This window comes from Nanorana parkeri, unplaced genomic scaffold (genome assembly GCF_000935625.1).
Source record: "Nanorana parkeri isolate BGI_ZX_2015 unplaced genomic scaffold, ASM93562v1 scaffold330, whole genome shotgun sequence".
NCBI lineage: Eukaryota > Metazoa > Chordata > Amphibia > Anura > Dicroglossidae > Nanorana > Nanorana parkeri.
In genome coordinates, this window is record NW_017306598.1 from 1,020,180 (window position 1) to 1,042,905 (window position 22,726).

Consider the following 22,726-nt stretch of genomic DNA (forward strand, 5'->3'; position numbering starts at 1 on the left):
TTTGAAATAATGTGAGCAGGTCAGAGACCCCTGACACTTACTCTGAATGATCTTCCCTTGCTTAAATATTATTACTTGCTCCTGGATACTGCACTCTCCAAATTATCCTTACCCCCTTCCATACAACATACATTGATAACCTTACTGATAATCTCTTATTTACTCCTTTCCTAGGTAAGGGGAGGAATACAGAACAGATATGACGATGTCTCTGCGTGTTTTTTCTGTTTAGTGGTTTGAACATATCAGCACATTTAACCCCTTCATGACAGCAATATGACTCCTGTTAGTCCACATGAAAACTGGCCCTTGTCCTGAAAAGGTTAATTAGCCTTACTGCAGAGAACTAGGAAGGTGCGTCTGTGTGTGCTCCTAGCTCTCAAGCTCTTGCCTGTGCTAAGGGCACCTACCCACTTCAAACTGAAAAAAAAAGACTCAAGTTAACTGATTCAAACCAACGCTGCTAAACATGGACTGGGGATCTAAGCTAAAACAAAATAAGATATTTGGAAATAATCAATATAAAATTGTCAAGATTTTAGTAAGAGGTATGGTAAAGAAAGAAGATAGTAGATCAGGTGTAGGCGACCTCAGCCCTCCAGCTGTGCTGAAACTACAAATCCCATTTGGCACTGCAATACCCTGAAAAGCAAAGGCATAATTCCTAAAGCAGAGACATAATGGGATTTGTAGTGTCACCACAGGTTGCCTACCTCTGTAGTACAGGGGTGGGCAACTCCAGCCCTCCAGTTGTCATTTATCTTCATATCCCAACGCGCCTCTGGGAGTCATGCCTGTAACTGTCAGTCTTGCAGTGCCTCATGTTACCTGTAGTTCCACAACAGCTAGAGGGCCAGAGTTGCCCTCCCCTGCTGCAGTAGGTAGTAGAATGTTGCCTGAAACCTGCTCGCCCCCAGGACATGTTCTTTTGAAAGAGTTCCTACCAGCTTACTCTTAACCCTGGTGTCCTCAAGAAGGATCCCTGGGGCACTTACCTATGGGGAGAATTGCTTTAGATATTAAGAGAACCAGTCTACTAAAAACTGATCAGGTAAAGGGGTACCCTTAGACCCCTGACTACTTCATTCCATCTCTACTGCAGCATGTTCATAAGCTCCTTATTTAAAAAAACAAGGGGGGCTTAATGATTTCCCATACCTGCCGGTCATCATGATGTAAAGAACCAAGAAGAAAGCAGCGCAGTTGAGTAAATCTCATAACTATGAGAGTCTAAGCTTTAAAACAAACAACCTCTGGCCAGGAAAGGGTTAACGACAGTAGCACTACTAGCCTCCCGTGCATTGAGGACAATGAATGAAGCAGTTTTGCCTGTCCCTCCAGCCATCAGATGAGAATAAGGAAAATCTGTGCTCAGCCTCCCTGTGACTGTCCAGGCAGCAAAAGGAACAGAGCAATCATCCACCCACCAGAAGCAAACGACAACCGTTTCCTCCATTAACCCCTGGCTGCCATGCTTTTTAGAGTTAACCATTGAGGATCCGATGCCTCCTCCAGCAGTAAGTTCACTAGCACCCAACTGACAAGTGCAGAGAGCTTTAGGAGTGCCCTAGTGCACCGAAGGGGCGTGAGACGATCCCCCCTCCCTATAGAGGGCACAGCGCGTCTCTGCAGACTGTCAGTGGCACACACAGAGCTGGAACCAGAGAAGAAAACTAAAGGGAGAGCATTGCAAAAGAGTAGAAGGTGGATGTCAGTAAGGTGGACAGAGCTTTCCTTTCCTCCTCCTCCAGCATTGCATGGTATTTTCTACCCCTCCAAAAAGAAACACCCCAAAATCCATGCAATCAAGGGGGGCCCCTCAGAGCTTGTCTGATGTCACATCCGATGCCCAGGTCTGAGCACCTCTCCTAGAAGCTCTCCTCCTCCTTTTCTCCAACCCTACACCAGCTTCTCGCCTTCTGCGGGGCTCCAAAGTTTGGCTGCTGGATCAGCACCAGGGACAGCGCAGGATGTACAGCGGAGAGCAGTGCTGATGTTCTGGCCAGACAGGGGAGCAGCATCATGCAGACTCCTCAAAGCCTTCTCATCATCACCCTTCTGCTTCTGCTGGAGCCTTCCAAGGTACAGTAAACTCCCTGCTAGCTTCTTCCAAGCTATTCCTTGCTGCCAGGTCCCCCCCCCTGTTCTTCTCTGTATTTGATGAGGCTTGAGATGTGGTTAATGTCATGGTCTCATGTTGCAGTCCATTCTACCCAGATCGCTCCTTCATGTGCTTGGGTGACAGTCAAGCCAGCGCAGTGTGAATGTGATCTCAGTTTGGGGCAGAGGTGCCTTTTTGTACAGCTGCACTGATTTTTGGGACCAGTCATTGTGTGTCTGTGTTACTGGTCAGTGATGACTGCAGAGAAATACTGGGAGGGAATGATTGAAGGAGGCTAGAAGAACTTTTATTTATGATGCTTTGCATTGTAGGGAAGGCAGCCTGTACAACCCAAATAACTTCCCCTCTGAAAGCAATAGATAGCAGAGGAAAACTGCTCCTGACAGCACCATTACCATGCTCTAATCTGTTTACTGCTCCAGGCTGGAGGCTGGCCAGACCTTGCTGAATTTCACACTAAAGCAGAATGCCAACTAATCCTTGCTCTCAGCCTGCTTAGACTTTAGACAGACCCCTGTATCGATATGCTGGGGGCTTTAGCTGGCATGCTATTTGGTTCACAGAGGCAGAAAGCAAATCTCTCAGGGCAGGCTGAAGGGTACAAATATGCAGTTCTGCCTTGTGATGTGCAAGTCTAATTATATCTTAATGAAGTATAATGGGTTTGGCATTTGGAGTTAAGGATTCTCTCCTTAATGTCTAAGTAAACGCTTGGTGGTCCTGGGAATGTAATCAGCAATAAATGCTGTTTTATATTTTTTGTGGAATTGGGTTCAAAGCAAAGTGATGCAGCATTTAGGTAGAAAGCTAATTCTAACTCTGGTGCCTGTGAAATCCAATTAGACTCCGGCGTACCCTCTTTTTTTTTTTTTGTAGAAGAATACATGAATATCCTATCCTAGCAAGTGCAGTCCCCAGTGCATTGTGCTATAGACATCTTGATGTATGTACATGGCTGTGTCTCTATATTTTAAGGATTACTTACCAATGTAATTGTCTATGTGCATTTTGATGTCTGTATTTATTATCTGTAGGCTTATACATAATGTAGATCTACTAACTGCTGGGAAAACAGGTGCTGCATACACCTACAGGGCTAAACAAACAGAAGTGTATATATAATATATGATACAACTACAAACATAACTATTAAAGATATGTGTCTCCCATTTTGGCTAATTGGTAGAGGGCTTTATTTAATTTGAAATATGACAATATAGTCAATAAGATTAAAAAATGGACAGCAGGTTGTTGCTGTTTTTCATAATGTGTGTGTGTGTAAATGCCTCACTGGTTGCACAGCATACCTAACCAATGCCAATACAAATTCTATACCAGCCAGCGCTAGTTATGACATATTGCTCCCCCCTTCCCACTTATAGTGTGCTGATGTCCAGAAAAGTCTGAAGTTGCATGGATCACTGAAATATTACACTTACATGAGAATGTCTCTCTCCAAATCCCTTCATGTAAATTTGTTTTATGGATTTGCCAACTGACTTACTATATTTCATGCTTCAGTACTTATGATCCAATGCATTAGTTACTTTATTACAGTGTGCATATTAAAATAATGGCAGTGGAGAACGCTCTTTGAATCCTGTGTGTTACTGTAAGCAGAAAACAGGAAAATAGAGCATGCAGTATTTGAATATTATTTCTGAATTAACATGTAATCATCATCATGAGGATGCAATATTAGTGGGGCTTGTTTTGTAATGTAAACTTGAGCACTTACCACTTTCACCTCAAGCTCACCTTTTAATTTCCGCTAGTCACCAGTCAAGATAAGCCGTATTGGTGCTCTACAAGTCAGTTTGGATGTTGGATAGAAAAGAATGGCTAGTGCTGTTGTCGACTGACCAGTGACAACCTGGATTCTGCTGTCACTGGTGGAGAATAACTGGCTTTGTGTGTGAGCTGTGAGCAGTGGCAAGATGTATTGTGCTTGTTCTGTATTGTTTAGCCCAGGTCTGACTTTAAAGAAAAATGTGACTTTGTTTTTACAATCAATGAACACAAATCAATAACATGTTAAAGCAGTAAATGTAAGCCCTGAATGGTAAACTCATATCATGTGTACCATGAAAAAGGGTTCATTTTGGTAGACTTCTATACAATGTTGTCATTGTGTGTTATGCAATGGATTCTCAAAGATTATAAAAGTGACCTTTATTACAGGACAGACTAAAACCTCCACTTGAAAGCTCCTCAAAAATGTGCATAGAATCCCTGTGTACCAGACAATTTTGGAGTAATATGTTTTAAGATGGTATTTGTTTTCTAGCATTTGCCATCTTCAGTATGCTGCTTTCTTTTTCCCAAAGTATGGAGATGGGGTTAAAAGAGTGTACAGGAGACATTTGCTTGGGGGCCTCTGTTTCTGATATGCTTCCTTGCACAGTTCTGCATCAAGTTCCAGTCAAGGCTTTATGCACATTATAGGTCATCTGGACACACCTAAGGTGCTACTTAGAGGTCATCAATAGAGATGAGTGAATTTTTAAACATTGTCTCTGCCCCAGTTCACAATTTGTCTCATTCCGATAACTCAACTCCTTTGACCTTCTAGAATCTAGATAGAGATGTACAGACTTAAAAATGTGTCCATTTCACATTTGCGAAGGTGTGAATTAAAGTAATTAGAATCAAATCTCGATCTGTCCAATCATGTTCAGTAATCACTTTTCTGAATGCAAGTGTCTTATGTCGGCTTGTCCTTTCTTGCTATGTGTGAGGTCTGTAAAGATGTGCGGGGGGTGGACACCATTGCTGAGCTCCTCTTCTAAAAGTACTAGTTGCCTGGCTGTCATGCTGAAATAATTAATGGTTTTACTACTCAGAGTCACTGATTGACCCTGATTCATTGTTCTGACTTTTATGATCTGCATTATTGTACCAAGCAAGTCTTAACAAATCCTGATGCCTGAGGATCGATGTGATGTCCAGGCCACCTCTGTTTTTTGATATCTGCAATAGCAACCAACACGTTTTTCTCAGGTTTAAAATAATAATAGATGTGAGTAAATTTTTCACATATTGCGTTAATATCGCCAACTTGGCAAATCTAATCTTTTTTTTGGCCAATTGGGTTTTGAATTGGTCCATGCAGATTTGTTTAGATCCTTAGAGAACCATGTCATTTAGGAATCTAGGTTTGCGATGTGCCAGAAATACTCAGTCTGCAAACAACCGTGTCTGTAGGAAATGTATGGGCTTATTTTAAAACATTGTCTAGAGCTAGGATGAACCCACTGCAGCTAGTCACAAATCAGTTTTTATTAGTGTCCAGTTTTACCAAACCTGGTGAAACTTGTCTTAATAATAGACTAATTCATTACATTGTAAAAAGTAACCTTCTGGGAAAAATTTAAAATTGTACATATGTGGTAACGTGTTCCTTGATTATATTGAGGCTATTCAACTGCATATAATAATGACTTGTATTTGGGACAGCACTATCACACAAAATGCATGTAAATTCATCAAAAACAGTAAGCTTATTTATTGAGAGGTGAGCTGTTGCCCTTATCAGCCCTATTACTTGTTTCATTTTGTCTAGAATATGATATGAACCTCAGGGGTTTCTATGAGCAACACTTCGCATTGGCTTCACTTTTTATGAACCAGCCCTCAGGGAACTGGCGGCCCTCTTTGTGTATTCAGTTACAGCTGACCCTCTTGGCTTTAGACAACATTATGGCTGTTCATAGATCCCAGTGAGGCATCTTTATAGAGACATGAAATGTTATACTTAACATTTTTACTCTCTACGTGATTTTTACATGCTAGGTGGGGTTAGTAAATAATATATGGCAGGTGCCTTTGGTAAATGAGAGCAGAGATATTTTTAATGGCTTAATTCACTCAATTTGTCAACACTTTTGTAAATGAGTACAAACTGATACCACATCTGCTTTCACCTAGTTTCCGTAACAGAAATCAGGACAATTTTCTTCCCTGGTAATGAAACACATAAAGGGTTTGCTAAATGACATTCTATTGGATTTCTTTCATAGGCATTATACCTCACGCAGGATGAAAAGAAGTGAATTATGCTTAGTAAAGCCTGTACATAAAACAGGCACATGTAAGGTGCAGTGGCAGTGGGGAAGTATAAAATAATTTGTTCTCAGCAGCCATAGCTGTGTCAGGATTAAACACATATACAGATATTGCCGTTGGTAAAGTTTATGTAAACACTGACTAAATGGCATTTAGTTCATAAAACCTGTATGTGTACCATAAGCAACTGTCCTCTTTTTTCATCCTTTATTGAAACTTCTGATCTCCTGCAGCCTCTTTGGAGAAACTTTATGTCTACATGCATGCAGTCCAGCAGTGACTACATGTTTTTGCTCATGGTAGGCATTCAGGAAAATGTGTTCTAATTGCTCATGGTTGGCTTTCTGATGGTGACAATGGCAGGTCATATCTGTGCAGTGGGTTTTGGCTAGGGATGCATCAATACTTTTCAGATACCAGTGCAGATACTTGGCATTGTCATGAGAACGACCAGGGTTGCAGAGGTTGCAGCTGGGACCTGGCTCCGTTGCTCCACCACTGTCCTGAAACCATTAGTCTGTATTGTTTTAGAAAAATGTCACATGACAATAAACAAAAATGTATCAGTACTCGTACTTGTAAGTACTCGGCAAGTACCAGTACTCGTACTCGCAAAACTGGTATCTGTGCATCCCTTTATTTATATTTATAAAAGCAAAATCATACATTAAAACAGATATGTACAAATCCCAGGAGCTCCTTACAACCGACAGTTGCCTCCTAACTTTTGAATTTTTCTCTAATCTAGTCTTGGAGCTCGAAATGTATCGGTACATGTACTTGTACCGAGTACTGTACTTGGTATGGGTACATCCCAAGTTTTGGCACAGCTACTTGTAGTGTTTGCTGGAAATGTGACGGAGAGCAACCAGGAGAGCGGCACGGAAGAGGGTTGTCACTTTATAACAGAAAGTGCTGGAACATAGACCTTCAGAGTTGAATCGCCAGCTATTATATAAAGCTGAAAGCTGGGATAAGCAAATAGTGTTTAAATACAAGAGGCATGTGTATTCTTACTTGAAGTTTAAGGCTCTATTTATAAATCTTCCACTCAGCCATACACGGCATTCCCACCACTAGATGGATCCAAGGAGCATAGAAATGTCCTCTTCTCTCTGGCTTCATCTAGTGGCAGGAATGCCATCTGAATGACATTCACCCAACATACAGCTGGATGGAAAATTTATAAATTGGCCCCATGATGTGCTTTGTGTATTTCTTCCAGATCTGTGCAGTAATGCAGTGTGAATCTTTGCCTCTGTTCTGCAGCTTCTTGTAATAAAGACCGGTCACTGCTCTATTCATATCTAAGGGTGAGAGTAGCCAAGAAATCTAGAGGCCCTTCTATGCACGTTTGTATGCATGTTTTTAAAGCATTTGTTCCCTGAGCATTGTGTCTCCAGTTGTGTAAAGTCAAAAAAGTACATGAGCGTTGTGAGTCCCATAGACTTTGAAATGGGAGTACCTGAAAAACATGCATAAACACACATTTTTCAAGCAGTCTATAGAAATCGTTAAGCTCCTGTCATTTTTGCGGCCTCACGCGACAGGAGACACAATGCTCAGCTGTCAACGGCACCATTATTATGGGATTCTTAATCGTAACCATCGCTCCCATGGCAACCAGTCAGCTTCTCTCTTTCATTTTCAAAGCTTAAGTTCCCATTCACACTTTGGGAATCAAAGCTAAGTGCGACAAAAAAACAAGGAACCCCTTTCATTTCAATAGCCCCTGTTCACACCTGAACGTTTTGTCATGCGTTTTGTTGCACAAAATGTCCCATTGAAGTCTATGGGACCAAAAAGTGCTCAGTCTGCCAAAAAGTAGCTCATGTACTTGTTTCAGCAACAGGCGGTTTTCTGCTAGCCCCAAAATGCTCAGGGGTGAACAGGGGCCATAGAAATGAATGGGATTCCTTGTCATGAGTGTTTTGTCGTGGTCAAGACAAGCAAATGGAATTTCTTGTCTTGAGCGTTTTGTCGCACTTACCTTTTGAGCAACAAAATGCCTAGGTATGAACAGAGACTTACTGAACAAACTGAAGAGAGAAGCTGATTGGTTGCCATGTAGATTCTGTCTACACCAGTTTTGATAAATTCCCCCATTTTGGGTACATTAAAACAAAAGGTGTTCCAAGTCTTACAGTCTGTTTTCTTTAGAAAGCAACCACAACCTAAATGGAAAAGCCTGCCGCCCTGCCCCTGTCAGCATGCTGTAGAGAAGGACCCTTCCTGTGTGTAAAAGCAGTGGTCTCTCTGCAGAGGTATAACTTGCCCCCTCATATAACTCTGCAGTCAGCAAAGTACAAGCTTTCTGATGATTGAAGAACTCTAGCTCTGATTCAGCAGAGGGCATGTCTGACCTCTGCGGCGAGACCACTGCTTTCACACAGGGTCCTTCTGTATAGCATGTAGGCAGGGGACAGGCTATTCTACATGGGCTCTGGCTGCATTCTAAAGAAAACAAACTGTACGACATGGAACACTATGGGGGGAATTTATCAAAAACTGGAGCAGAAGAATCTGGAGCAGTTGCCTATGGCAATCAATCAGCTTCTCTTTTCAGTTTGTTCAGTTATGGTTTGAAATTGAAAGGTTGGGCTTTAAATGTAATGGGGGAGAATTTACCAAAACTGGAGTAGCCAGGATCTCGAGCAGTTGCCCATCATAACCAATGAGCTTCTCTCTACAGTTTGTTTGGTTATGCTTTGAAAATTAAAGATAGAAGCTGATTGGTTACTATGGGCAACTGCTTCAGATTCTGTCTGCTCCAGTGTTGATAACCCCCCCCCCCCCCCCCCCCCCTTCCCATGCATTGAATAGTGGTGTGCCATAACTAGTAGCAATCATTTTTATTTAACAATATGTCTTCAGTTTACAGCAGGCAAAACAATACACTTTCTGATAACGGTTATGGAATATGTGACCTTCCACGTTGACATTTCCTTATTAATCACGATACCCAGTCCCAGTGAATAAACAGATCACAAGAACACAGAGCTGAAATCTGAATGTTTCCTATAATTTACTTTACATCATTGTTTTTTGTATAAACGCTTTTAAAACTACTGTATTCATGATAAATAAACTCAAAGGCTTTTTGCAGAGTTGCTTGCACCTCTTTATTGTTTCATGCAGAGGACAGATGAAGTCTGGACCCCCCGCGGGTTTAGCATGTCCATGCCAGTTAGAGCAAGTCTGTGCTTTTCTCCCTTGCTGCAGACCACAAATTTTATTTGATCCTGTAATTTCACTCATACTTATTACAAGCCAAAAATTCTAATCCACTTACTCTATTATCCAGTGCAGTGTCTGCTGTGAATTATAGCACTTTCTGTAAATAAGGTCTAATGTGACATTTTACCACATACACTTCAACATTTACTAGCAACTCCTTTATATTACAAGGTAGTGATTGTTTTGGCCCAGGAAAAATGCTGGACTGCATGTTTTTGGCAAAGTCATGGAGTGGATTCCCAGTTGTATAGGTACAACATTCAGAATGATTTGGCATGGAACAAGGCTATATTGATTCAAATGTTAGGGGTTGATGGCAGGTCAGTTTTCCTGCAGTGAGTCAATCACCCGCTATAATCCACTGACCAAGTCGCATTCTCTTAAACAAGGTCATTTTTAGGATGTAGATTTTGTCTGGATCTTCATATTTATTCAACTGAAATATTCTTGATTTATGGTAAGAATGCCCTGCTTTTCATCTTCTCTTTCTGTGAAAAAGTACGACTTGATTTTCCATAAAAATGAAATTTGCATTGTGTTAATATGCTAATCAGCTTCATGGCATTGCCATAACTCACTGGTATGCTTTTCGCAGCTTCAATTCAAAGTTTTGTTTTGCATGTCTGCTGTTCCTATATATGAAATAATGGATTTGCTGAAGGCATTACAGCCTCAAAGTGGTAACATAAAACATGGAAATACCAGGATATGACTTTTTTTTAAAGCTTTGGCTTTTATTTTATAACACAGCACAATGAGCAGTGTGGTAAACCAAGGCAATCAGATTAAAAAGTGTAAAAATTTAATTTGCAGCAAATATAAAAAATACCAATTAATGCAGCTGTTTGCTTTAAAATGACAGGAAATGTATTTTATAATGCAACTACATTAAGTATCTGAGTTTGGCTTGGTGTAAGCCATTTATGAGCATTTAGATGGGATAGAGGGTGGCAACAGTAAGGACCAATCAGGTTTGCTGCATGCTCATGTGCTGACAAGCAACATGCTGATGGGAGGTGAAAGCTGGGGATGAGCTCATCCGTTTTCTGCTTCTTCTTTACTGTTCAAACACAGAGTTAGGGCAAAGAGGTGACCTTGCTCTATTGCAGTACTGCAGTACAGAAAAGTCAGGTTATCAACCTTCTCTCTTCTGCCTGGCAAGAACATGGGCAGCTACAAACATGGGTAAAACATGTATTTCACTGCTTGCTTGAAGTTCAACTTTAACATGCTATAAAGCTATTATGGTGAATATTTTTTATTCATATCTTGAATCCTGAGAAGACCACCTACCCCCTTTAGACAGACTACTTCCACATAGACGCTGACTTTTCATGAAGTGAGGTTGTGGCGAAAAAATTCTCAAGTAGTTTTTGAAAAGGCAGCAGAGTTTAAATTCATGTATTCATTATAAACCTTCCCCAGTTTCTGATCATTTTTTTTCTACTCCCCAAAGTTAAAATGTGTGATATGAGTCACCAACTTGTCAAGCCATATGGCATAAGACCAATACAACAATGGATGTAAACACAGACATAGAGGAAGTCTACCTCTACTATGACCACATCCTGTGCTTTGGAAACTGCTGGAGGCAGGCACCTTTATCAGCTTATCACAAAAGCTTCTCACTTTCTTCACTCTCATATGGAGAACGCAGGCAGAGATGTAAAGCTGATTTTCATGCCTATAAGATTACTTCATCATCAGTAGTCATTTTAATTTAATGATTGGGATGAATTTGCTGAAGGAGCATTAAGTTAACGTAAGCCAGAAAACAACATGAACACAGCTTTACTTAGCTAAGTGAACCTTCTAATTCATTAGTAAGTCAACCCCGTTATGGGGTTGGGCCATGAACTTTTCAGGCCCAGCAAGGTTTTTCCTCTGGCAAAACTCAAGTAAATTTATCAACAAGCATCTGTATATGATCAAACTGTGGCTTTAGAAGATTTGATCAGCTATATCTGTTTTTGGGAAGGTAAATGTTTACTAAACCAGGAAGGAAAGAGGATGCCATTTAATCAGCTCTGCAGATTATTGTATGTGTTATAATGCTGTTAAGTAGTTAAGCTGGAAAAATACATCTGATCAAATGATAGTATTATAGGTATGCTGAAAATAGCATTCATTATGTCTTTACTGCAATATTTTCCTTGTGACTTTTACAAGATTTACAGAGTTATTTACAAAAGGGTGAAGCGTTTGGAGAAGGCAGGAGAAGTTAACAATCTAGGACAACAAAGCTGAAATTGAAAGTGATCTGAATTGGAGAACGTTTCCAAATCACCTATGTTGGCCTGGATTGTTCACTTCTCCTGCCTTCTCCAAACTCTTCACCCTTTTGTGAATAACCCTGTTAGTATTGAGATTGCAGTAAGCTCTACTTACCCTTCCCATCCTTCAGTTTCCTCCTTCACCCAGCTGCCTTTCCTCTTATGGTTGAATGGCAGATAGGATTTCCTGTGAGCCCAACCTATAATTTAAATACCCCCTGGTGAGGGGGTATCCTATAGCCTGGGCTCACAGTAAAACAATTGATTGTGTCAGTGTCACTCAGTACAGGAAGAAGGACAGCCCCATGACTGCCAAGAAAGAAGAAGAAGAAGGACCCCTGCTGTTTCCAGATGTGCAAGGAGATTGCAATTCAATTGATGTGTATAGAGCATTAAAAAAACCAAGGGGAGGGCTTGATGGCAAGATAGGGCAGCAATGAAAGTGGACAAACTTAGAGCTGGAGTTCAACTTTAAAATATAGAATGTAAAAGTGAATGGAGTCACTATTGGGCTCATGATGACAAATATGGTCAAAATGCTCATACCCACTGTACTAATCATTAGCCTGCTTATATTATAACTGTGCTACCTGGGCTTCCAATGGTATGCAGAATAGCATAATGAATTGCGATCATAATATCAGTGTTTTGAAATTGTCACTTGCCATTCTCTTATGTAGTATTGAGACATACTCCATAAGAAAATGGCAATAGCTGAGGTATAGGTCAAAAATGTCCTTATGATGAATCAGTGATGATGTCATCTCTCCATCACAATGTTTCAGATTTCCTAAGCTTTGCACAGGCATCCATGCTTTTTGGTTAACAAAAGGAATTAATAAACAAATATTACTAAAACCACTCCAGTATAAATATATATATATATATACACAGTATATGCTAAATGGCTAAAAGTTTGTGCACACCTGACCATTACACCTACACTATATGGCCAAAACTATATGGATACCACATTTCCCTGTAGCCCATTTTAATAAAGTCATGGTTTGAGAAGTGTGGTGGAATTTGAGTGGCCTGCACAGAGCCCTGACTTCAACCCCTTTGAACGCCTTTGGGATTAATTGGAACACTAATGGCAAGCCATGTCTTTGTAGCCAACATTTAGCCAACATCACTACATGACCTCACAAATGCTTCCCAGAAAAGTATAGACTGTTATTGCCACAAAGAGGGGGCCAACTCTATATTAATGCCCATGGTTTTTGAATCGGATTTCCCGCAAAGTCATATAGTTATAATGGTCAGCAATGATGAGCCGAACATGCCTGAATTAGGTTCACTTGGATGTTCGCCAAACCCAGCCAGAAATCTGGGTTTGACAAATGTCCATGCGAACCGAACCCAGTGTCACCACTGTCCTAGCAATCAATGATGCTATGCAGCCCAACCACTGGTGTCCTAGCAACCAATGATGATTTCCATTCTGCACAGCATCATTGCTTGCTAGGAAATAGATGGAGGTTTGACAAGCCAACTGTCCAAATGTTTTGCCTATTTGGCAAACTGCAAACAGCTTTGGTTGAAGTCAAATCCATGGTTGACCCAAACCTGAAGTTCATCCTTAGTAGTTTGCTGGCCACAAATGTTTGCCCGTTTAGTGTATTAAACATGGGCCTTCTATTGTGTACTGTGTCTTGTTTGCTTGTGTGCTCTGAGTTTAGGTTGAGTGCAACATAAATTAGTGAATCATGTGAAACCTGTTAAATCCCATGAATCTTATCTTTTTTTGAAAAATTTCATGGTTAAATTAAACAATGAAGTCTTTCTTCAGTCTGACTATTCAAATAACTATGAATTGTTTATTATTGATCAACCTTAATATTCTGATTTGTCTGCTCTATGGCGAATCATGAGATTCATACACGCTAAATGCATGGATTTACAAAATGGTGATTCTCTGCAGAAGGGACAATCCTGCATTTTCACATTAAGGTGAATCAAAAATTTGCCAAATTTTGCCAACAAAAGGAGAGATTTCCTGAATTAACCAGTTTCACCCAATATGCAAATCTATTTGCTCATCTTTATTCTGCAAAATAACACTTGCTCCATGTTTCTACATATAAGATTATAAAGAACACGAGTGAAAATATCTTATTATCAAGCAGCTTATAAGAAATGTCATGCTCATCTTATGGATATTTATGCATCAGCTTGTGAAGTTTTAAGTGTCTTCACTTCATATAACTGCTCATTCAGCCTGCGTTCGGAGCTCTGTCTGTCAGTATCACAGTAATATTAGTCTCACGCCTCCTGATTACTTGGCTTCTTTGCATTTGGAGGCAGTAATAAATCCAAAATATGATCACAATAAAATCCATGTTTTTTTCCTGTTAGTACAGGTCTGGAATATTGATGAGCTTTCCCTTCTTCCTTGTTCTCTATTTTTCTGAGACACGGGCATTAATTATTGCAATATATTTAAAGCTCTGCATTGTTTACACTTTTTCATATATTTTTGTTAACATTACAATATTTTTTTCTTGCAACTCTGCAGCTAGATAATAAAGAGTGAAGATTTACACCTCTTGTAGCTGGCACTGAAAACGAATGTTCAGGCATGCAGCTTGCCACTGACTGAAGGGTTTGCTGGAAAAGAAAAAGTTAACTCTTACATATACATGACAACCTATTTTACTACAGCAAAACAAAATTTACAGAAGAACGTTCCCGATGATTCAGTTCATTGTAGATAATTAGAGTATGCAGAACACATGCTGCTTGCCTACATTGATACCCGTTCATATGCCTGCATTGGTTTTTTACACCAATCCGACAACCATACAGTAGACATATTGTTTGATAATAAACTGTAAGGATAACACAAAACACAACATATCTCCGTCCAACCACCCCCTTGATAAATGCTAATAAGCTAGTTAATACATATGACCTCCTAAGAGATCATGTGCTGTGGCATTAAAAAAGATTAAAATATATATATATAAACTTGCTAAAATACAAATGCTAACTGTATGTTTAATGTATATTGTTATTGCTTATAACACTATTATGTGTTACTTTAGAGAACATGTTTATTTCTTGAAAGATTTAATGCAGAAGCGCAGGCAGATATAAAACACGATTGTTTAATCTAGTTATGTACTTACTAGAAATCATTACATCCCAAGTCGGGTCACCAGAAAAGTTGTAATACTAATTATGTCTAATACTTAGCTTACTCCTTGTTCCAGCAGACTCCTTCCATCTGTGCGAGCACTCCCTCGAAGCCTACTCTCTATGGCACTTCCGGCCACGGTCGGACGCCTTCCTGCTCCAAATATAATGGAAGCTATTAGCCCTGCTGAGGTATCATTACATAACCTGGGTTGTCAGGGAGGAAAGGAGGTCACTGGGGCCTGTCAGTGCGGGAGGTTGGGGCAAGTAATACTGCCCATTAAACTTAATGAGCATTTAACCCTCATGATGGGGGGTCACTGCAAGGGTTACCCCCAGAGTTGGGCATTGAATGTATTTTTACTGGCTGGGGCCCAGCAGCACTGGTCCGGTGTGTCTGGTGGTGGAGGGGTGGAGGGGAGGAGGCAGAGGCCTAGCAGCGGCAGGTAAGAGGAGCTACGTGTGCAGGGAAAGGGACCCCAACCAGCCCACCTGAAACCCTGCAGAGCCCACCATAGAGAGTCTCAGATGGGCTGTGAAGGATCTATGGTGGGCTCGGCAGGATCACTCTCGCGTGGGCTGTGTGGGGTCTCAGGTGGGCTCTGCAGGATCTCAAGTGGGCTCTGCAGGGCTTCAGGTGGGTCCTGAGTCCAGTCCGTTACTAAGTCCTGAGTCCAGCACGTTACTAAGTCCAGTGCGTTACTAAGTCCAGAGTAAAGTTCGTTACTAAGTCCAGAGTCCAGTGCATTGCAAAGTCCTGATGTCACATGTATACTGTTCTGCATTACTGTATAATGTATTGTTGGGATTTGTAGTCTTCCTACAGCCTGTGCCATTCTGAATTAAAGTGTAAGCGTCGCTGTACAGAAACTAATGTGACTGGCTCAGTGTTCTCTGTACAGCACTGTGGTATATGTCAGAGCTATATAAATGTATAATATAGTGTGAGACTGTGGGAGGACATTACAGTGTAAGCTCCTCTAGTGCAGAGACCTCTGGGTGGGAGGGTTGTGGGGCCCCATGATTTCTAATGGTGGCCCTGGGCTCTACTGCAACTTAACATGCTGTCTATCTGACAGGGAGGAAGTAGACAAGCACGTGAGTTTAAGGAGCCACTCGAACAATTATGGGTATGCCGCTAGGGAAGTCAGAAATGGAGAAGGATTTGGGGGTCATTGTAGACCACAAACTGAAAGGTAGTTTGCAGTGCCAGGCTGCTGTAAACAAAGCTAGCAGGGTCTTGTCCTGTATTAAAAAGGGGATGTATTGCAGGGACAAGTCTATAATTTTGCCACTTTATAGATCATTGGTTCGACCTCATCTGGAGTAAGCGGTCCAGTTCTGGTCACCAGTACTAAGAAAAGATGTCCTTGAGTTGGAAAAAGTCCAGCGGAGGGCAACCAAACTAATTAGGGGTATGGAGGACCAGAGCTACGAGACAAGGCTACTAAATTTAAACATGTTCACATTGGAGGTGAGGAGATTAAGGGGGGATATGATCTCCATGTACAAAATGTTCAATGGTGGCAGCAACATTAGCGATAAACTGTTTAAAATTAACTCCATTACAAAAACTAGAGGCCACCACCTAAAATTGGTGGAAAAAAAATTCCAGCACAAGGGGCGAAGGGGGTTCTTCACAGTAAGATCAGTTAGGGTCTGGAACTCACTGCCACAGACAGTGATTTCAGCAAAGAATGTGGAATTGTTCAAGAAACTTTTGGACGATTTCTTAAGGGACCGTAATATACAGGGGTACAGGTACTCCTAGAATGAGATCCTAATAGGTTGGACTTGATGGACTAATGTCTTTATTCAACCTCAAATACTATGTAACTATGTAACTATGAACCGCTGTGATATTAGGCTGTACTCACACTGCTGGAGTGGCACTCCCACCCACTGGTTCAGTGAGCCCTTTACACAGTGGTCTAGATGTATGAATGTGTGCTTGTATTTTTGTTATTTTAAAATCAATGGATTCTAATCAGATGCTTTGTATTTGTTCTTGGCAAGGCAACCAAGCACTCATGCATATTGTTGGGCTTCTGCTTGTAGGTTTACATAACCCAGCTGGGGGGGCCACTCTGTACTCTAGCACTGCTGTGTTAAATGGTGCCCAGGCCAGGTAAAATGGAAGTCGATTTAAACAGCTAAATTCACCACTGAGATATGCGAGTGGGAACTGGCCTACATGACAAAAAAAAAAATGCCAATTTGTTCATACAGTTTTTCAATCCAGATAGCATTTTCAGGATCTTACCACAGTCTTCTTTACTTCAGTTATATATATACAGTTTGGTCAAGGACTGCTCCAGCTTGGATAGCAAGTAAATGGCAAAACACTGATGATGTAATGACTCACCGCCCAGCCTCCTGATTGGTCAGCTTCCCGACCAATCAGAAAGCTGGGCGGTGAGTCAATACACGCCACCCGGCTTCCTGATTGTTTGGGAAGCCGTCTCCATGCTCCTTCGTTGTGTAATGTTTCGCTGCCCAGCTTTCTGATACCGGAAGTTCCGGCATCGGGATAGACATAGGGAACATTTGGGCATGCACAAGTACGCGCCCAAATACTCGGTATCGGCACTGATACTAGTATTGGTATCAGTGCATCCCTAATGTACTACTTATCTGCATCCCTGAATTAAAACCTCTCATTTAAACATAAAAAACAAACACTGGAAGCAAAAGGTAAAAAATTATTCTCACATAATACTCCGGCTTCCACCCCAGTCACCTCGGCAAGGATGACCTCACTCAGCCTTTTTGCAGGATCTTGCAAGACTGCACAGGATCCTCAGAGGCAAAAATACTGAAAGTCAGGGTTTGATGGCAGTATTTTTTTATTTTTTCTTCCAGTGTTCTTTTTAAAAAAAAAACATTTTTATTGGGGACTGGAGGGTCTAACTAATAAGCAAAAGTTGCATATTTGTGCAAGTTCTGCTTTACATTGTCTACTGTATAAAGGAACCAGACTTTTATAGTGAGTTGAAAACATTCCCTTTGTATTTAAAATAATGCTATCTTTTAGCATGAATGCATTAGTTGAAATAAACAATTAATGAAAAAACATTTGCATACCTTAAAAGTTCTATGTATGTTATTCGTTTGACTACATTGCTGTAACAATGGCGTACAAAGAAATGAAAACGTATCTTATTTATACCTGGGTTTCTAAAGAACAACACACTGGCTCACATCACCAAGACTTAAAAATGCCTCCTTTAGTAAAACACACACCATGTTTTATATTCTCAGTGATACCCATTTTGTTTCATGTCTTCCAGCCAGGCCATCTGTTTCTCTGAGTGACCATGATATGGTTGACAGGCAGGTGGCAGCAAAAAGCTGTAAAACTTCCTACTTTGACTAGCAGCTGACTTTCCGAGAGGACTGCGATTTTGGTATAAATATGCAATTCCTCACTTAGCTTTTACTTTTGCTGACAGCTGTTTTCCGCAATGCCGTGCAACTAGGGAGTAATAAATATGTAATTACCACGTACATATCTAGAAGTACACACATTGTGGTGAGGGGCCTTCTAGGATGAGCTTATATCATAAAGCAAAACATGCAGTAATCATAATTTTATTATATGTACTTTGCAAATGCAAAACAAGATTGGAACAAGTATAACATAGACATTGTTTGATGTGGATTGTGTAGCTGCCAACTTGTTGTTCAGAGGTGCTGTTTTGTTTTTATAGGTTTATCCCTCAATGATTTCAGCGTTTTCCTTGACAGATTGTACTACATTACTTCTCAAGTTATTGATATGGTATGGAAATATCATCTGCTCATATAAGTGAAGGGAATAAAGGGACAGTCTGGGGATTCCAGCCTCCAGATCAGATGCCTTATGATACCCAACTCTAGTACAAGTCTGGTACAGCAAAGGACTATCTGATGAATTTGTTGTTTTATATTGTAGGCCTGTCATTCTTAGTAAATATTAAGTCTGAATTTCCCGCCGCCTCCGCCCCCCGCTGTGACGCCCAAAAACTAAACTAAAAGCCGAATGCCGGCATCGGCCGGGCGCACACAGCAGAGGACACCGCGGGCTCGCAGGGATAAGGTAAGTGACACTTTTGCGCAATCCCGGGTGTGGCTCGGGGTTACCGCTCTTGGTACTGAAAATTAACCCCGAGCCACACTCGGGAATACCGCCAGGGAGGTTAAAAGGTACATTGGTCCAGCTTGGTTACATCTGATTCTTCATAGCTCACATCAAGAGGGCTGACGTTTAGCCTGGACAGCGCTGGTCTTTTTTCTTTCTGCATCCCCAGTAGCCCTCTGGATGTGAGATTTAAAGTTTTAGATGTAATCAGGCTGGACTAATGTAAGTTTAAAAAAAAGGTAAGTTTAATTGTCACAGTGCCTTTGAATACACAACAACTGAGCTAATATTAAAGCTTAATTTATTTTCTGCTACTTATACTGCTTGTGTGAACATACAGTACATTCTGTACTGCTCAATGTTCTACAGTTTTCTCTTCCTCCTGAATTAGAGTGTACACACAGTGCTTACAAGAAAAAAAAAGGGCCTTTAGTACTACGTTAGTTCGATGTGCACCTATGTTTGTTGTGTTAATGTATTGTAATGTTTTTTTCAGATGCACTGCAATCAAATTTTACATTCTCTACTCTAGTCACTGCCGCTGTCATTTTTCAACCCGCACTGCTGCCTGTTAGTTGCTGAGATTGCCTGGTATTCTACCAACCAACCACCAGCCGCCAGGGAGTTAAATAATCACAGAGGGTTGAATGACCCTGTTGGTGGTTAGTTGTTAGGACCGCCCAGCATTCTAGCAACCAACCAATTACGTGCTGCCTCCCCAGTCCCTGCCCTTCCCAGCATTTAACTCTGCATATATGACTTCTGCTCATCCCCCTCAGCCAACGCCCATTCTGCCAAGTAAGCTACTGTCTACAAGTACATCAGAGTCCCGTATTACATCAGAGTCCCCCCTTACACCAGAGTCCCCCCTTACATCTGAGTCCTTAGGATTCTGATGTAAAGGGGGTCTCAGGAGATGCTGTTATAAGGGGTACTGTGGAGACTCTGATGTAAGGGGGAACTCTGGGACTGTGATGTAGGGGAACTCTGGTAACTCTGATGAAAGGGGGGACTCTGGGCACTGAGTTCCCCCTTACAGCAGGGTCCCCAGTGTCCACTCTCACATCGGTGTCTGATGTAAGGAGAGACACTAAAGCAAGCATGGGGAGACTGTGATGTAAGGGGGAACTCCGATCTAAGGGGGAGCTCTGGGGACTCTGATATAAGAGAGAACCCTAGGGATTCTGAGGCAAGGGGGCTCTGGGGACTCTGATGTAAGGACGGACTCTGATGCAAGTTTGACTTTTATTTATGAGTTGATATAATGGCAAATTTATCTAAAATATGGGTGTCAGTTTTTGGAAAGGGGTGCAATTTCGGTGCTTGCTATAGGCACTATTATCTGTAGATACGCCTCTGCCTGTGTAAAGGTAATTTACTTACCTGACCTTTCTTCCTGCAAGCTCTAACCCGAGCACCCCCAGCTTCTTCCCCCCTGCGGTCCAGTGGTCGGAGGCCCACTAGCTCTTCATTACATACGGGTTGCTGAAGGTCAAGGGAAGATGGGTGAGCAACGATTGGTGGGGGGAATCAGGTAAGACCCCTGCAAGGTTTTTTTTTTACATGGAGATAGGTTAAAGGAGAACTATGGGGTCAGTGTTTTTCCCCATAGTTCTCCTTAGGGTAACGGGAGGACACAAACTAGCATCCTCCCATTACCCTAAGCTCAGTATACCGCGAGATACAGCGCCGCAGCCGGAGCGGATCCCGACATCGACGTCGAGATCCGCCCAGCTGCGTGAGTGACAGCTGGCTCTGCCTATCTAGAGGCAGAGCCAGCTGTACCCGCCCCCTCCCCTGTCCGTTCCGCCAGTCAGCGCTGGCAGATCGGAGCGGGGAAAGGGGAATCCAGCCCCTCCCCCTGTCACGGCAGAGAGCCGTGACAGGATCGAGAGGTGAGCGAACCCGGTATGAGTTCGCTCACCTCCCGATCTACTGAGCCGACCTGTGAACGTCTCATTATTACAGGTCGGCTAGAATTATGAGGTGAGTGGAAATCACTCATCTCATAGTTCTCCTTTAAGCAAATATATGCTACCTTGTTTGTTGCCTTTACCTGCTTTGAAAAAACACTGCAAAATGTATATCAACCCACACAGTGAGAATAAGCCCTAAAGCTGTCATTTTAAAACAAGGCTTGGACCGTCATACCACACAATCTGACCAGGTGCTATTAGAAAAGCATTATCTTTAATGCTCTTGTTAATACTTATGTCTTATGATTAACATATACATACATTGTATGTGTCTTAGCTGCTTCAGCAGTTGAATCACACGGTAGAGTATTCAATATCTAATTCAATGATCGCTTATTCATGTTATTCAGTATAGCAGAAGCAATAATGATAGGCCATGTGCAGTAATGCATAGAAACAAATAGGACTTTAGTTTAGGTAGATCAATAAAAGATGAATTCAGATTGATTAGTGTGTTTTACATAATGCTCTTTACTAAATAAGCCTAACTGTCCTCTACTTAGCACTGTTACCCTCAGGCTATGTCCACAATGCATACAGCTAGTTGACTGCCTATGTCTAGTGCTAGATTCAGAGCTTCAAAGTTTCCATCATAGAGATAATCGTTTTCTTTAGTGGTCTGGGCCACCGGTACTCACTGACATTTTGTCTAGTGCTGGTTGAGGCAGAAATGCCAAATAAAATGTCAATGTGTCTTGATACCTGCTTCTGTTATGGAGAACAGCTGTTTGGTGGATAGCTTCACACTCTGTGTTCTACTAAATGCAGACAATGCACTGTATTAAAGACACTAAATTACTATGTTTAAGCTGTACCTCTTTTTAGAGGTAATAGCCCTAATTAATCATTCTGCATTATTACTTAATCCCTTATAACAGAGGGTATAATAAACATTAAAGCCTAAATGCAATAGATTTGCAACTACTTGGTGTATCCAATTGAATTACACATTGTTTTTTAAGGGACGAATTTGGACCTCATTTGGTGTATCATTTTAATTGATATCTCCGGATTTTTTTATTATCAAAGGAAAACTGGCCATATTATTTTTTAAACTTTTTGCCATTACCATGACCTACCACCAAAAATAAAACTCTAAATAAATTGTCCTACACCTGACGTTTATGGTGATACCATAGTGCACATTTTTTTTAATCCTATCTAAACACAATGACACTAAAACTGACACTAAATATAAAACCTTTTATCTTTTTCTTTTTTTAATCCTACTGAAAATGCACCGACCCTATCACTAAGGCTGGCCATACAATATACAATCTCCATTAGATATACCAGCAATTGAATTGGTTGTTTAGGTTTGTTCTCTTATTTCATAATTTTGTTAATTCTAAAGGAGATTGTATAATCAGGGTATGGCGAGCTTTACAATAACCTAGACCAAGCCCTTATCTAACTAGGCTTCCCTGCTCCCAGTTGCTATTTTGAGACCAGCTTCTGGGGGTGGACGACTGACAGCACAAACACATGCCATACTGTATAGGCTGACCCATGGAAGAAAGCGCACTTCCATGATTATTATTATTGTTGTTATTATTGTGTTGGAAGCAGAAAAAAATGGGCTAGCATAAGGATTTCAGCAACTTGACAAGGGCCAGATTGTGATAGCTAGATGTCTGGGTCAGAGCAGCGCCAAAACTGCAGCTCATGTGGGATGTTCTTGGTCTGCAGTGGTCAGGACCCACCAAAAGTGGTCCAAGGAACAAAACCCGGTGAACTAGCAACATAAACATGTGTGGCCAAGGCTCATTGATGCAAGTGGGAAGTGAAGGCTGGG

General features: G+C 41.3%; 1 protein-coding gene across 1 annotated transcript in view; it reads left to right on the top strand.

The window, feature by feature from the left end:
* Positions 1-1,934: 1,934 nt before the first annotated feature.
* OLFM3 (olfactomedin 3) overlaps positions 1,935-22,726 on the top strand; it is a 179,741-nt gene continuing 158,949 nt past the window's right edge. The window contains exon 1 of the mRNA XM_018558292.1: positions 1,935-2,082. Within this exon, the coding sequence (XP_018413794.1) occupies positions 2,023-2,082 (60 nt within the window). The 5' untranslated portion in view covers positions 1,935-2,022. The remainder of the gene's footprint in view (positions 2,083-22,726) is intronic.